Raw genomic sequence first — 17013 nt, 5'->3', positions numbered from 1 at the left:
TGACAGATACCCCCTTTGTCTGAAAAGTTCCGTAAAAAAAAAAAAAAAAAAAAAAAAAAAAAAAAAAAAAATTTACACAGTTATGAAAGTGTCTGAAGGTGTTGGAAACAAGCATGGAAATTTTCAGCTTTGAAGCTTGTAAGCTCATTTGACACAGCCGGTTGGATGACTGTGATATCTTGATGAAGCTTTTCTTTCAGTCACCTTTTCACTCGCAGAAACAAGAAAAAATTTCAAGGTGAAAGATCAGGCAAGTATGATGTATGTGGGATGGCAACAACAGAATGTCTGACCATATACTCAGTAACAGATAAAGCACTACCGGTATGTGGCTTTGCATTATCATGCAGTAAGAACCAGTTCTGAGAATGCTACAAATCAGGGAGGTTATGTCAAATTGCTTGTCACAAACATTTCAAGACTTCGATGTAAAGAGTCAGGTTCACTGTTTTATATGTGGGTACATACTCATGATAAACTATCCTTTACTATAAAAGAATATGGTCAACATTGTCTTTGTTCTCAATGATTGTCATTTGACTTTTTATGAGGCTGGTGATTTAGGACTCTGCGATTCAGAACTTTGATGCCTAATGTGAGGGTCATACTTGTAGCACCATCTTTCATCCCCAGCAATAATCTTTGACAGAAAATTGGCATCATGTCTGGTTCGATCCAGTTGTTCAACAGAAATTCTTCATCTTTCCTCATTCCATTCATCTGTTAGTGTGTGAGGGACAAGTTGTGCATTAAAGTTTCCATTTCCCTAAATGTCCACACAAAATCTTATGGCACACATCATGAGTCAAATTAAGCTCTTCTGACATCGCATGCACAGGTACATGACTGTCTTCTTGCAATAGCTGTCTTACATGCTCCAAGTCTGCATCAGTTGTGCTGAAAAAGGGTGACCAGCTCTGGGATCATCTTGCACTGAATCTCTGCCTTCACAAAACCTGTTGTGCCACTTGAAAACATCACTCCTTGAAAGTGCCTGGCCTGCATATGCTTACTTAATCATTGTCCATGTTTCACTAGGGGTTTTCTTGAGTTTAACACAAAACTTAATGTTCACTCTTCGTTCATAATCAGCATCCGTTGTTTCACCGTAACTAATGCGCCAAGGACCTAAACAGTGTGTTGCTAAGCACAGCTCTGCCTCATAGTGAGTTTGCACAGAAACACAGCCAAGGTCATTTCAAGGATGCGCAAATAACAGGTAACATGACAACATTTGTTCCTTTTTACTATTGCGAACTCAGAAATTAAAAAAAAAACGCCCTGGAGCTTTTCTAACAAAGGGAGTACATACCACATAAATTAATAAGCGATGGCACTGATCCCCCATGGCACACAAAATAGGTCAGAACGATGTTGCAGAGGGAATTAGCCAAATTTAAAAGAACACAAACTCTCCAAGACTGACAAAGTTTTACAGAACTAAAAATTTAGGATGAACTTCAATGCAAGATGTTTTTATGTTTCCATAACAAAACTCTGTCTTGAAATCTGCAAGAAAACCCAAAGAGAGTCTGGTCATATGTGAAGTATAACAGCAGCAAGAAGCAGTCAATAACTTCACTGTGTGATAAAAATGGTGATGTCACTGTTGACAGTGCCACAAAAGCAGAGTTACTAAATGCTGTTTTCTGAAACTCTACACCAAAAATGACAAAGTAAATATTCCAGAATTCAACCTAGAACAATTGCCTGCATAAGAAACTTACAAGTAGTCATCCTTGGTGTAACTAAGCAGATTAAATCACTTAATAAAGGCAAGGCCTCCAGTCCAGACTGTATGCCAGTCAGGTTCCTTTCAGAGTATGCGGATACAATAGCTCCATCAGGAGTTATCTATCCCTTATTCCTGCTTCTGTTATGTTTCCTTTGGAGCAAATCGTGACCCAAAGCACTGTAGTAACATTTTTATGAAAGAGTTAAGTTTTCCACTTAGAGAGTCTGCTTTACAAATCTTTTATGAGCATTCTCCCCATAATTTCTCTACAAAAACAATAAGTCACTGCTAATGATTACAATGATCAGTATATTTTACTGATAACACACGACCACCATGGCCAGATAATCCACTGACTGCTGATTTTATATTTAGAGCACTAAAAATTGTTAGGTTTAAAAACAAACTGCGAATGGCTGCTGCATTATGTGCTTCTACACTCATAAGGAATTTTGCTATGGTGCATAGTCCACAGATAGGCATCATCAACTGCCGGTGTCTTTGATCGGTAGTGTTGTAACAGAAAATCAACATTAAAGTCTCCACAAAGATTTGCATAACCTTCCTAAACCTACTACTAACAGCTTTATGATATTTCCTGCTGGTAGCCCATAAACTGTCAGTACTACAAGCTCACGTGATTCCTGATCCACTAACATGCCAAACATTCAAAGAGCTGTTCAACACAACATTAATTAATCTAAAGGGACCAGGATTTAATTTCATTTTTTGCATAAATTGCCACACACCCTTTCTTGTTACTGGTTCTACAGTAGTGTGACTTTAGCTTGAATCCATGAAAATAACTATGTTGAATTTTAGTAATATCCATTAGATGTTCAGATTTGCACAACACATTTGCACACATTCCATCAAGCCATCTATGAATATGAGATGGCTGGTTGGCTGGTGAGTGGGAGGGGAGAGTAAGGGATCAAATAGCGATGTCATCAGTCACTCGATCCAAGAGCATGGATATGAGGTGTTCATCCATTTTATTAATGAAGCTTCAGATATTTTTATGGAAGACATTACATGTGTTTTCTTCATGATCTTCAAACTAGTATGAGAAGCATTCATCATACAGAATACCTTCAGATCAGAAAATGAGGAGTTTCATGACAAGTGCAATAGTTTGAAACAGCTGCTTGGAAGAAATGACAAAATTTGATCATCAAACACCTTACAAGGAAGCTTGCAGAAATTCAAACAAAGCAAATCTGGTTAAACAAGATGGAAAAAAAATTGTGCCTAAAACTGAAAGTTCTTTTACTAAGTGACAGTCATGGTAGATAGTCCACAAAGTTTCTGAATAATATTCTAGAAAAGAATTAAATCATAACTAAAATAAGGAAAGGTAACCACTCACTTACAGTGGATCAATGCATGGAGCCCAGAAACACATAACAGAAGACAGGAGTCACACTAGCTTTTGAGTCCTACAGGAAAGGGCATTTGGGTGTCAGTGTTGTTATCTTTGAGAATGTGTACTTTTGCTAGAAAAAGAGTCAGTGCTCAAAAGATAGTGAGAAAGCTGTTTTCTATTATGTGTTTCTGTGCTCCATGCATCAATCTGTTATAGGTGAGTGGCTACCTTCCCTAATTTTACATACTGCTCCATCCAGCAATTTCCATCATTATTCCAACATAATGTCACTGCACATTATTCCAAAAGTAACACAAACTGTTAATGAAAAAACAATATTGGAGTAAAAATTAACAGCCATATTGTGATTGCCAGAACAAATCACAGCTACAATGAAGAAAAATCACACTTATTTTGAAAATCTGTTTATGAAATAACACACAATACAGTTCTGATGAAATTAATGTTGTGTACAATCCCATACAGATATGACATTCCAGCCAAAAACAAATACATTTATAGATTAAATAGCTAAATAATGAAAGCAGCAGATGGGCAGGATCTCCTACAGTAATGAACATAAACACCTTCCTCAGCAGAAATGATTTTAAAAGGCATGGACTGCAACTGGTGTCTAAAGGAAAAACAGCTTTGTGTACAGACTGAAAGCAGAGCTGGTAAGTGAGACAGAAAAAAAATCATCATTAAGAATAAAACATATCTACAGAAACCAAAACAGTTACTCAAAATTTATCTGAAAACAATTAGTTGAATGAGATCTCCAGAGTAGTAACGACAAAATCAAATCAGAATCCAAAATCAGCTCCAGAAGAAGAACTAATACCACTGCAAATCAATCCAAAATGAAAAACCAGTGATGAAGACAGCAACATATACTAGACCTAATGAGACTGAGCTGAGCTGTAATACCTCCACAACAGAAATGAAAAAAATAAACAAAAATCCAAAATCCACTGCAGAAGAAGAGAAACTGGAACTGAGCCCAATTAAGTGAATGAAAAGCACCAAGCAACAGTTGTATAAAAGAAAAAAAGAAAAACCAAATGGAAAAATGCCTACGAGAACTTCAGTAAGGAAAAAGACAGAATGTCAATACCTGGCTTGTGATTTTTTTATGATACAGTCAAAGAAGGAAAAAAAACCTGGAAGTTATGTATTAATGTCAAGAAATAAAAACATGATAATCAAATAGGGACCGAGAATTGTAACATAAAGAAAAATAAATTAAGCTCAGAATTCTGTATCAAAATGTGTAATACATGGGCAACAAAAATTAGAAGCAGAAGACATACAAATGAAACATGCCCTGACATAGTGTGTAAGTGAACATGGATTAAAAGACAATGAAATATGAATTTTTTACCATAAATTGTTATATTCTTGCAAACTACGAGGGCAGTTCAGAAAGTAACCTCCGATTGGTCACAGTGCGGGTTGTGGGGGGAGTAGCGACGCCATCTGTGCGTTCACGCACTCAACAGGTCAGTCGGCATCAAGCCGTGGTCGAGTGAACATCGTACCTGCGCTAGTTTAGTTTTTGTGGCAGTTTGAAATGTGTGCTGCAATAGAAACCCCGCCAAATGTGAAGTGCGTGCTGTCATAAGGTTTTTTACAGCCAAAGGATATTCTGCAGCAGCTATTCATCGTGAGCTTTGTGCCATGTACGGACCAAGAGTTATGAGTGAAGGAGTTGTCCGTGAATGGGTACGTTTATTTAAAAGTGGATGAGAAAACGTTCATGATGAAGAGAGGAGTGGTAGACCATCATTGGTGACTGACGAACTCGTTCAGACAGTTGATGCAAAAGTTCGTGAAAATCGACGCTTCTCAATGTCGGAGTTGTCTACTGGTTTTCCACAGATTTCTAAGACTCTCTTGTACGAGATAGTGACAGCAAGATTGGGTTACCGTAAGTTCTGTGCACGATGGGTGCCCAAATTTCTTACCGACCACCACAAAACTCAAAGAATGGCCTCTGCATTAGACTTTCTGTCACGTTATGAGGACGAAGGAGAACCATTGTTAAACAGAATCGTGACCGGTGATGAAACCTGGATTAAGTACGTGAACCCTGAGACAAAAGAACAATCAAAGATGTGGGCACATTCAAATTCGCCTACCAAACCAAGAAAAGCCTCGCAAGATTTTTCTGCCAAAGGGGTGTTCTTGGTTGAATTCATGGAACGTGGTACGACCATTAATCAAGACATGTACTGTGAAACAATAAAAAAGTTACGACGGGCTATACAGAACAAACGCCGTGGTATGCTGACTTCCGGTATCGTTTTTTTGCACGATAACGCCCGTCCTCACTCTGCTCGCAGAACAACGGCCCTTCTTGAGTCCTTCAAGTGGGACGTTATCAACCATCCACCTTACAGCCCAGACCTGGCGCCAAGTGATTATCACCTCTTCATGCATTAGAAGAAATGGCTCGGGTCACAGTGGTTTGATGACGACGAAGAGCTCAAAGATGCGGTCACAGGCTGGCTCCAGGCACAAGCGGGTGATTTTTATGCAGAAGGAATTTCAAAGCTTGTGAAGAGATACGATAAGTGCCTCAATCGCTATGGAGACTATGTAGAAAAATAGTGCAAAGATGTAGTTGTAAGATGTATATATTAAAATATTTTTATTTAACTTGGTGTATTTTTTTAAATCAACCGGAGGTTACTTTCTGAACGGCCCTCGTATTTCTGCAGATCAGAATTTAACAGTGGAGGAGATGCAATATTTTTTAAAACAGCTGAGAATTATGATAGCATTATGAATGAAACATAAAAAAAATGTACCCAAAAGTGAAGAAAAAGACTTTGAAATTACAGGTATTGTGTACAATGATTTAAGAGTATTCAATGTGTAAATGTCACCAAGTGGTAAAATAAATAAAAAAAATTCAGAAAAACAAACAAGCTGAAAGACTATGTAATATATGGTGATTTTAATACTGGTATGGGAACAGAGACACAAAGAAAGCAAAAATTTGAGGAGCTGCTAATGCAATATGAAAGCTACTGAACTGGAACCAAAATGAGTGAATTTGGAAACTGAGTCTGTTACTGATAACATTATACTAACATAATTAGCAACACATATACAACAAAGGTTCTACAAACAAGACTTTCTTATCATTTTGGGCAGCTATGTGAAGTATATGGAAGCCTGAACTCAAAACAGAAGATAAAAATGAAGAAATCAATGAAACACCAACATATTTAAAGTTATGTTGAGAAAAGTACAGTGGCCATACACTCTTCAAGCCCAGAGAACAAATGAAAAATGCAATGCTTTTCAAGAAACATTAATATATTACTTTAACAAAGCTTTTCCAAATACAAAATTGAAAAGAAAAATTCTTCAAAGCAAGCAGTGTATCATGAAATAAATAATAGAACTGAAGGCTACCCAAAGATTAATAAAACAGAGGTGAAGTACTGAGACCTATAAACAGCACCAGAAGTAGTACAGACAATTGGTAAGATAAGCAAATGGCAAATCAATTAATGAGATTATTTCAAAATCATCAATAAAATGACAACAGCATGAGATATAATTAACTCTGGGAGAGGTAACAAAAATATGCACAAAAAATAAATGAAACAGAAGAAGTATGAAAGTGAGTAACAAAATTGTGACAGGTAAAACAGAAATAGCCAACATCCTGAAGAATAACTACATAGATACTGTAGAAAACCTAAAGCATGATTGTAATAACCAAGGAAATCACCAGACCAAGGTAACAGATCTTCTGCCCTATCCTCACCTAATTCTACCCTGCTTTATTTTTGTTTTATTTATATTTGTTTCCTTTATATTATTTCTGTAATTTATCTGACATGCCCAATACTATTTCAGCAAATGGTCTATGTTCCTGAAATCATCATCTGAGGAGGAAGAGACAAGAGTTATAAAAAAGCTAAAGGCAAAGAAGTCTGCTGGACATGATGAAATGTGAAACTACCAAATCAAGCAGGTGGCAGCGTAAATAATTACACCACTACTGGATATTGTCAACTGATCATTCCAAGAAGGAGTATTTCCTGATAAACTTGAATTAATAAAAGTAGTGCCTATGCATAAATTACAATTACCTTTAGTATCAGACTCTTCAAAAAATAAACAAATAAATAAATAAAAATAGAAATGTCCATAGTCAACAGAGTAACTGATTACCTGAAAAAGCGCAATGTAATACCTCCAGCAGAGCCTGGATAACAGATAGGGAAATCAACAGAAACAGCAACTGAATCATAAACAGAATTTATCCTAAAGGCCTTGGATAACAGGATGGTAGTGTCTGGAGTTTCTTGACTTATCTGAGGTGTTCCGGCCCAAGATGCTGGAGTTGGCCATCTGTGCATGAGGTGTGCTTGCTTGTATGTATAAATGGTGTGTGTTTCTCTTTTGCTAATGAAGGTTGTGACCGAAAACTAAGTGATGTTTTTTAATTGTGCCTGTCTGCAACTTAATGTGTCTTCTTCAGAGTAAGCAGCAATCTGTCTTCTCGTACATTGTTCACATAGACTACAGATTTTTCAGAAAACGACTAGATATTCTGGTATCATGTTAACACATGCATTGCCAAGAGAATTACAAAACTTCAAAACTGAGATGCTCCCTGCAACCTTAAAAATATTTCTAACAGAAGAAGAATATAGTGTGGCTGAGAATATGAGTAAACAGTGTGCAAAAGTTCGTGCTGTTAGTGACAAAATTTATGTATCACGTTAAGAGAAACTGACCTTAAGAACTAGAGTTAGAAAGTAACATAGAATTAGAACCACTTATTTATCATCATACAACACAAAATTGTATTTTTTTAAACTCTGGTATTGTAAATCAGTATGAATTGCACATCATTGTGTGTTATGTAGCAATATTTCTATCTGTGCAACCTATTACATGTACTCACTTTGTCTGCTTTTATACGTATATGCATAATGACATGTCCTCTGTTACAAGTACATAGCTGTATGAAAGGTAATTTACTTGATGAATAAAAATCACAATCACATCCTCAACAGAATGCTAACTGATGCCTGCACCCACTACTATTATTGCACAATCTTTTCCATGCTCATTCTCTGAAGAGCCTAAATCATAGATGACATCTCTTATTACATTTCTACACACTTTTTGTGATCCTTGCTGTGATATTGATGGAAGCCGTATGGTACAGCAAGATCCCACATACCTGGAAGTTTTAGGCACTGTTTGGTATGAGGGCACATTCTTTTAAAAGTAATTCTACAACCAGCCTCAGTGGCGAGGCATATTAGCATTCAGTTTACATCTTGCACCAAGCAAGGTGACGCAGTAGATAGTGCACTGGACTCTCATTTTGGAGGACGGTGGTTCAAACCTGCGTCCGTCGATCCACATTTAGGTTTTCCGTGATTTCCCTAAATTGGTCCATGCCAATGCCGACATGGTTCCTTTGAAAGGCCATGGTCAGTTTCCTTCTCCATCCTTGACATGATCCAAGCTTTTGCTCCAGCTTTAATGACCTCGATGTCAGTGGGACATTCAACGCAATCTTCCTTCCTACATTAAATACTGCAGTAAATCTTGACTGCATGCCACGCAAACAGTGTACTGCTTGTTCCACAAGTGACAAGCATTCCATATTGCTGCTGACCTTCCATGAGCAATGAGGTAGGTATTTGTGATCCCCACAAAAACTGACATCACCCACACATTCACTGAAACAAATGCACACACATCTTCAAACAAAAGACATCACAGAACTATGTGCAGCAATTAGCAAAACTAGGAAGATGGAACAGCATAATGACAAAACTAAACCAACCGGGAAAAAATGGGATATTCTCCTCAATTAATTCACATATTTCAATACAACAGGTGATGTGTAACTGCAACACGGTAACACACTTGTGAAATAGGAGCACTGTAAGTAATAAAATCACAGCAAAACATAGGGATTTGCTGCATAGTGCAACTATTTTTAACATACAAACACAATATGCTGATTCAAACAGTCTGAATATGTAAATGAAATAGAGTAAATTTCTGGAAACAATTTCAGCTAACTTTTGATAATTTGAAATAATAAACAAAACATTCACATTGGGGAAATTTCTAGGGTATTTAGAACAGGCAACTGCTAAAGAAAGGTAATGCAGAGGACAGAAAATTACTGACCCATTTTCCTGCCGACACCATTCTCAAAAATAATACAATCAATTATGAAAGACAGATCAGTAAATTACTTGATTAAATACAACCTTTTAAGTGAATCACAGTTTAGTTTCCAAAGTGGCAGAAGTAGGAATCAGCCATAGCAGAATTCACAAAAGTGATACTTGATGCCATTGACAACGATGAGTGTATCACAGACATATTTGTAGATCTTTCTACAGCTATCAATGTCACTGACCATAAGATTCTACTAAATAAGCAAGAAGCATTAGCAATAAGAGGAGTAGCTAATAACTGATTCCTATCACACCTAGCAGATAAGGTACAAAGAGTAGAGACAACACACACCTGAAAGACATCTAAACTTTTACTAAAACACGTACCAGAAGCAAAATACATTAACATAGGAGTTCATCAAGGTAGCATATTAGGACCAACGCCATTTCTAATATTCTCAATGACTTCCCCAGTAGTGTTAGCAAGGAGGAACAAATTGTTTTCAGTGATGACAGCAATGTTATAGTAACTTAGAAAACAAGAGAACTCGTTGCAGAGAAAGAAAATGAAACCATCAGGGAAGTTTATAATTGGTCAATAAGCAATAAAGTCACCACGCAACATAAAAAAAAAAAAAAAAAAAAAAAAAAAAAAAAAAAAAAAAAAAAAAAAAAAAAAAAAAAATATTTTCCCTGTATTTCAGTTTGAAGAGGGAAAATGATGCTGTTATATTTACAGACGTTGTAACAAATGCAAAAGTTCTATGAATGAATATTGTTTCTCAGTTGAAATGGTGTGAATACAGAAAGACACTTGCAAACATACTGTCATCAACATTTATCCCCTTTGCATCCTATCATCAGTGTGTCAACAACCAGTCTCTTTTCAGTTACATACTATTCATATATACACTCATTTTTTAGCTATGACGTTATTTTCTGGGGAACATGTGCACAAAATATGAACCCAGTTTTCAAAATACAGAAAAGGACCACAATAATAATAACCAAAAATAGTACCCAAGCTCTTTATAAAGAACTGTTAAAGCACTGGGGATGTTAACTGCACAGTGTGAATACAGCTACCAATTAGTTTTACACATCAAAGACGACACTGATAATTACTGTAGAGACAGCAATATCCATTACTATGGTACAAGATCTACATTGGATTTACATTTACCAAGAACGAATAAACATAAAACTCAAAAGAGCATTTTCTATCAAGGAATAAAACTGTACAGTAAATTACCAGTGGAGATTAAAGAACTTGCAAAAATAAACTTAGTTAAAAAGCACCTCTTCACACATAAATTCAAGAGTTATTTAGACAACAAAGACTGTGGTTTGGTAAAATAATGCAATACAAATAACAATAACAATAATGAAATATCTATAAATCTCCACCTGGCACATGCACATCAAATTCATTCTTCTCCTTTCTCCTTTTCTGAAAAAAAAAAAAAAAATTCTCCTAAATCTATACAATGATTAACCCTAACACCTAATCCCCTTTCTGGGCTCAACACCTCATTCATTAATTCATTATAGAGGAATGCTGACTCAGGCTAGCGAATGGGAAGTTACAGTGCACGACATGTTCCTGACATCAGCTGATGGTGTTGTAGTGTCATGAAACAATGTGTGTATAATGCATGTCTACAGTAACAAGGAGTGAGATATGAATTAATAGTTCAGCAGTGGCCTTTCTCATTATTAAAAAACTTATACGTAAAACTGTGTTGTACACTAGAGGTAAATCGAATGAGGTAGTGCTGTTTTAAACAGAGTGGCCTTGTATTAGGGAAGGTGGAGGCTCCAATCTTCACCCAGGCATCCTGATTTAAGTTTTCTGTTGTTAATCTGAATTATTTCAGGCACATGCTGGGATGGTTCCTACTATATGGCCATGGCCAATGCCAAAATCAACAATACAGGCTCCGATGCGTTTGAAGTCTGTGTGTGTCACAGAGGACTTCATAAAGGACGTACAAAGTCAATATGGTGTACTGTGTTGCCAAATAACCACATACCAAGGAAAATTAATCTTTAAGGAAAAGCTGGAGTGTTAATATGAGAATTTAGGGCTCTCACACAAGCTGTATTCCCACTAAACATTAATGCAGCTGGACACTGGAAGATTGAAAAATTAAATGCACAACTTACGTGTTGTGGAAATCAGCAATTTGCTTAAGGTTGCTGAAGAGGACATCTTTGTTATCCCGCACAACTCGTGGCACAGCAGGGTTGTCGAGTGGTTGCATGTATCGTTCCACTACTTGTCTTAGGTCTCGGCCAAATTCCTCTTCTGTCTCCACCAACTCTCTAACAACTGCCCTGAAAGGAAATGTAGAATTGTTTATATGAGTTGTTTGTACAAACCTTTCCTAGACTCTAAGAAATGCAAGGCTGCTACAAATGCAAAAATCAAACTAAGATGAGTTATTCATGGACAATTTTATAAAACTGTTTTATTATTTTAGCATTACTAATGTGATTAAAATTTCCTTTCTATTACTTATCCTTCTAAAACAAACCCAACATCATTGTTGCACATTAATTGTATAACAAAAAAAGAATATAACACTTGTTCATGCTCTTAGTTTACTTTTTTTATGTCATTATTCACACTATCAATTCAATTACCCAGTACAATTCTTGCATACTTATATGGCAAATGGCAAAGTCAAAGAAATTACAAATTACCATGGCTGTGTATAGACAACTTGTCAAGTCAATCAGTGGAAGCAATAGAAGTTGAGGTATCGCCAGAAGATGAGAAAACAACATAAGGTGAAATGTGTAGCAAAAAAAGGACAGAAAAACAGTGACTCCATCCCATGTGAAGCAGTTTTTAATCTCAAGCACAAAGAGGAAGAGGCCATCATGATACAGGCAACTAAATGTTTAACAGAGTTCCACCAAAACATACAATCTATAAAAACATAGTTCAGCAACTAGAAGTAGACATGCAAACACTAGACAGTTCAACTGTACTTCTTACTGAATACTTGTGTGAAAGGAATGAAATTTTGTATATAGCTTTAACCTCATATGAACTTGTTTGTTTCTGCAGTAGACACTCCATGAAAGGTGAGGGTTCATGTATTTATGTAAAAAGTGGTATCATTTGAAGTCAGAAATGGCCTTATTACATTAAGTGTAGATAAATATTTTGAATTATTAGCTGCTAAAGCAAGAGAAAGTAAATAAGCAAAGCAGTCGTCAATCTGAAGATTGTTTTGGACACCACAGTGCTTTACTAAACATGGTCCTGTTGGAGTGGTAAGCTGTTGCCTTCCTCTGACTTTTGGACTTCCTTACCTAGCCAGTTATAGGGGACCTACAGTTGAATGTGGACTCCATACCATGGTGCAAGTTGGACTTTTTCACATCAACGAACATTGCCAAAGATGAAAGAAGTGATGGATGACATACAAAAATCCTAGGATTGTCTGGGGATCAAACTCAAGGTCTTTGGATTTGTAGACTAGCACTTCACCACCGAGATACAGGAGAACATAGCTCATAGGCTAAAAAGTTAAATGCAGTCTTTGTGTACCGGTTCTCCAGACCTGATATGGACATTTTTTTCTCAAGTCTAAATCAGACTTTAGATAAGGTATTGTTTTCAAAAACAATCATCTTGTGGGGATTCAAATATCAATACAGTGAAGTCAGCAATGCCTACTTAAATATTTTGTACAATTATGGTGTGTATGCACTTCTTAAGTTGTCCTAGTGGAGTAATCAGTCTTCAACATTGATAGACCTTGCATCAACAAATATAGAGAGGAAAAAATGCTGTATGAAGGCTAAAAATCTCGGCCTATCCATTCATCTATCTCAGATATTAAATATAAATATTTGTGTAGAAAAGCCTCTAAATTAAATATTTACAAAAGGGTCTTCTCATTGCAGGAATTAATTTGAAGAATCATTTGGCAAAACAATGCATTCTTTCAGAGATTAAAAAATCCTCTAAAACTCTTAGGTGTCTCAATTCCACCAAAAATAGGCTGACACATTCTTTTTGCAATTTTATAAAAACTGTTAAAGAATTTACAGAAAGTACTGCTAGCAGCTAAAACCTTACAAACCATAAAATACTACTGAAAGCAGAAAACGAAAGCAAAGCAGCCTGGAATATAATCAAACAACAGACATCATACAGTACATAGCACAAAAACACTAAAATTCATAACTTTAAAACAAAGACAGTCAAATAATCCATCCAAAAGGAATGGCAAACTTCCTGAATGTTTACTTTAACAACATTGTTAAGGAGTTACAACAGAAATTTCCAGACACATGTCTATGTCTTACTGAACCAACACCAGCCACTAAACTCAACTATCCAGCGAAAGAGAGAGAGAGAGAGAGAGAGAGAGGGAGAGAGAGAGAGTGTGTAGGCACAAGTTATATGCCTATTTAAACATTGACCAGTCTAGATGAAATACCAGTTTGTGTCCTTAAAGCATGTGGTTGTTCTTCTGAATACCTAATGTGAGCATACCTTAAAATGGTGATGTAAGAAATGTGGAAAACAACAAACCGATCTCTTTGCTGTCCCCCACTTCCAAAATTATTGAAATGCTAATGAAAAATAGATTAACAAAGTACTTAAATAAGTTTAACCTTCTTTGCAATGAACCCAGACCCAGGAGAGATACAGAATCTTCTACAGCACTGTTTACAAAAACCATTCTTGAGGCACTGAACAAAGGTGATCATGTGAATGGAATTTTTTTTGGATTTTACATCATTGACCACAAAATTTTATTGTATAAATTAGAGTTACCAGGAACAAAAGGTTAAAGTCACACCTAGAAAACTGGGTGCAGTGAGTTGAGATCTCACATACTTCAAAAGGATTTTTAGTGAATCAGACCCAAAATATATTACATAGGCGTCCTACAACTGGTTATCGAAAAACAAAGTAAGCCTAAACGTAAAGAAAACGAACTTTATGTACTTCCATTGGGATAAAACACATTATAATGCTAGATTAAAAATTAACACTGAGGGTATTAGAATGTGTAACAGACACCATCTTCTTGAAATTGAATGTAGACTGCCAGCTGAAATGGACAGAACATGTACAGGCTTTGTCAAAGGGACTATCTACAGCATGTTATGGTCTGCAAATCCTTGCACCAATGTGCAATAGTGACCTTGTTGTGATATAATCATGTTTTGGAGAAAAGTTTTGTCACTGTACTGATTTATGCAAAAGCTAGAAACTCTGATTGTCCCATGGGAATGCATTTTCCAGATTATAATGTACACAAGAAAAAGTAGTCTTTGTCAGTATACTACAAACAGTGCAACATATACCCATGAGACTAGATCCAGTCAATACTTACATACTTGAATGGGGGGAGGGGGTGAAACATGTAAAACAAAAACAAAAAAAAAGAAATAGTATGCTATAAATACATAAAACTGTACAACAGGCTGGCACAGGAAATTATAAGCCTAAATGAACACCATACCTTTAGTCAGGGGCTAAAAACATATTTAGTAAGTAAAAGTTTTTAAACTGCAAATGATTACCATGTTTAAAATAATTGCAGATTGCCACTTAATATTTTTAATACCGGTACTCTATGTTTTAAACATTACAGTGTAAGCGTTAAGCGTTGCAGTGGATGACATACTGTAATTATAAATATTGCAAGACTAATTATAAGAATTGTAAAAGCTGTAAGAATCTATGTATGTTTATTTAATAAGGAATATTGTACCAACAATTGACAACATCCATGCAATTTGTATTGCTCCACGGATGAATAAATGTATCTTCTTCTATCCTGTCTTTTTCTGATTGTTAACTATCCAACAATAAGATGCCGCAATTCAGGTCACGGCGTATACGGCGTATTATAACTGTAACTTTCAAAATTCTGAAATAACAGTCGTTCTTCTGAGGGCTTAAGTGTTAAGTGCCATTTTGAATGATACTGCAAATACACGATCCCCTAAAGGCATATTCTGTCCTTCGACAGGGAGTCTGTGGGAATTATAATGTCAATCGACGAGAGCTGAAAATCCATCTCCAGAGACAACTACGATCTTACTGTAGAATTGGGCACTTTGCAGCCAATGGCTTGCCTCTTTTTGCTACTGGTATAGGAATGGGATAAGAAGCGCCTCGCACGTGCAGTGATGCCGACAGAGCACTGGAAGTCTGGAAATCACTTTTTGTACTTTATGAGTAGCATCTACCTATGTGAGGACTGAAATATCGGGCGTTATAAATTGCTATAAAATAAATATCAATCGCACAAAAGCAATAAATCAAAAACAAAAATGACTGGCGTGTTGCTTGGCTTCTTCTGAAATACTGTTTGTGCTAGTGATCCAGGTACGGAATTTGGCCATTGTTATCGAACTTTACAATTGAAAAATGCTCAGTCACAAATATAAGAAAGTTTCAATAGTAAGCATTGCGTTATCTTTCTGGTTCAACCGAATATTACTCAAATGATTTGGTTTCCTCTCGAAACTCATACCTTATGGAAAATGCTCTTTCTTCTATGAAGTGTAAGTGTAATTGCTAAATAAAGAAAAGACCTTTTTTACTTGAAACGAGTCGTTAACTCATATTACCAGAATATGACGAACTGCCAGTCGGTAGGTAATTGACCTTCATTTGCCTTTAATACTGAACACACTCCTTTCTGGATACTGGTACTGGTATCAATAATTTCACATTGCGAACAATTATTAATAAGCATGAATTTTGTCAGGTCCTCTTCAAACAGGGCAAAAGAGAGAACTGAAGCTATGGGATGTTTTTCCTGAAAAGATTGTACGATTACGCTATTTGCACGTTTATTTCCGGCCCTGCTGATCTAATTCATCTTTTTGTTTGGCGCTTATAATACTTGCACTGTACGTACATGAAAGCTTTATAAGCAACTTTTGTGTACACCGTACAATACGAAGCCATTCAGTATTCCTAAGCTAGGCAGCTAATATTGGGAATGTATAATAGTCAAACGAAAATATCGCAAAATTGCAGTTTTCTTCGGATAAGTGAGAGGTGTGACGGAAGCGGGCGCTGCGTGTACCGGTGTATCCTGGGTTGCTGCAGCATTGTATTCAGAAGTTGCTCCCGCTGCATTTGCAGGAAGGACAAAAATTATATTTTCATTATCGATACTTATTGTAACACAAATTTACAACTTCCTATGTGATGGACGAGCGTACCACTTCTTAACATTTAATTCTTTACAACTAGTACAGGATGATTCAAGAATAACGGACGCACTTATGAAACACTACGACAGTATTGCCCATCTTGTTACATTTAAAACTGAAGTTCTCTTGGATATATCTCTTAAGAGAAGCTTGATTATTGAATTTCTTTGTTCCTGTTGTTCTTTTGTCATCACGAATCACATTATCTTGCTGATACACACCGCGTGTGAAACAGTTTCGTTATGCTGAATTGTAAAGAGTTTTGGTGACCCAAAAAGTTCGAGTCGTCTTTCAGGCTTTAACGTGAAACCGTGTCTCTTTATCATACTGCATTCCGACAACCTGGTTATGTGTCTAACGAAAAAATACCTCGAGGACCTCACTTGAAACAATGAATTGGTGAAGGCAACCTTGCAGTGAATTCTGAGTAAGTTCACTCGAAGGTTTTCATTATATCGCCATACAAATCGCAGAATATTAAGATCTGCTGATTGATTATGCTTGGTAATGATACATAGTGCGTAGGGTAC

At 36.3% G+C, this 17013-nt stretch overlaps 1 protein-coding gene across 2 annotated transcripts in view; it reads right to left on the bottom strand.

Annotated features, from left to right (window-relative positions):
* The window catches only part of LOC124593678 (obscurin), a 688571-nt gene extending 676990 nt beyond the window's left edge, over positions 1 to 11581 (bottom strand). The window contains exon 1 of one of the 2 annotated variants that reach the window (XM_047131972.1): positions 11444 to 11581. In XM_047131972.1, coding sequence (XP_046987928.1) covers positions 11444 to 11541 — 98 coding nt within the window. In that variant the 5' untranslated portion in view covers positions 11542 to 11581. The remainder of the gene's footprint in view (positions 1 to 11443) is intronic. The other variant, XM_047131974.1, reaches the window with a different exon arrangement.
* Positions 11582 to 17013: the final 5432 nt, after the last annotated feature.

The sequence above is a fragment of the Schistocerca americana genome, chromosome 2 (assembly GCF_021461395.2).
Source record: "Schistocerca americana isolate TAMUIC-IGC-003095 chromosome 2, iqSchAmer2.1, whole genome shotgun sequence".
NCBI classification, from domain to species: domain Eukaryota; kingdom Metazoa; phylum Arthropoda; class Insecta; order Orthoptera; family Acrididae; genus Schistocerca; species Schistocerca americana.
Note: the sequence above shows the minus strand (reverse complement) of the source record. Positions and strands in the feature narration are given on the sequence as shown.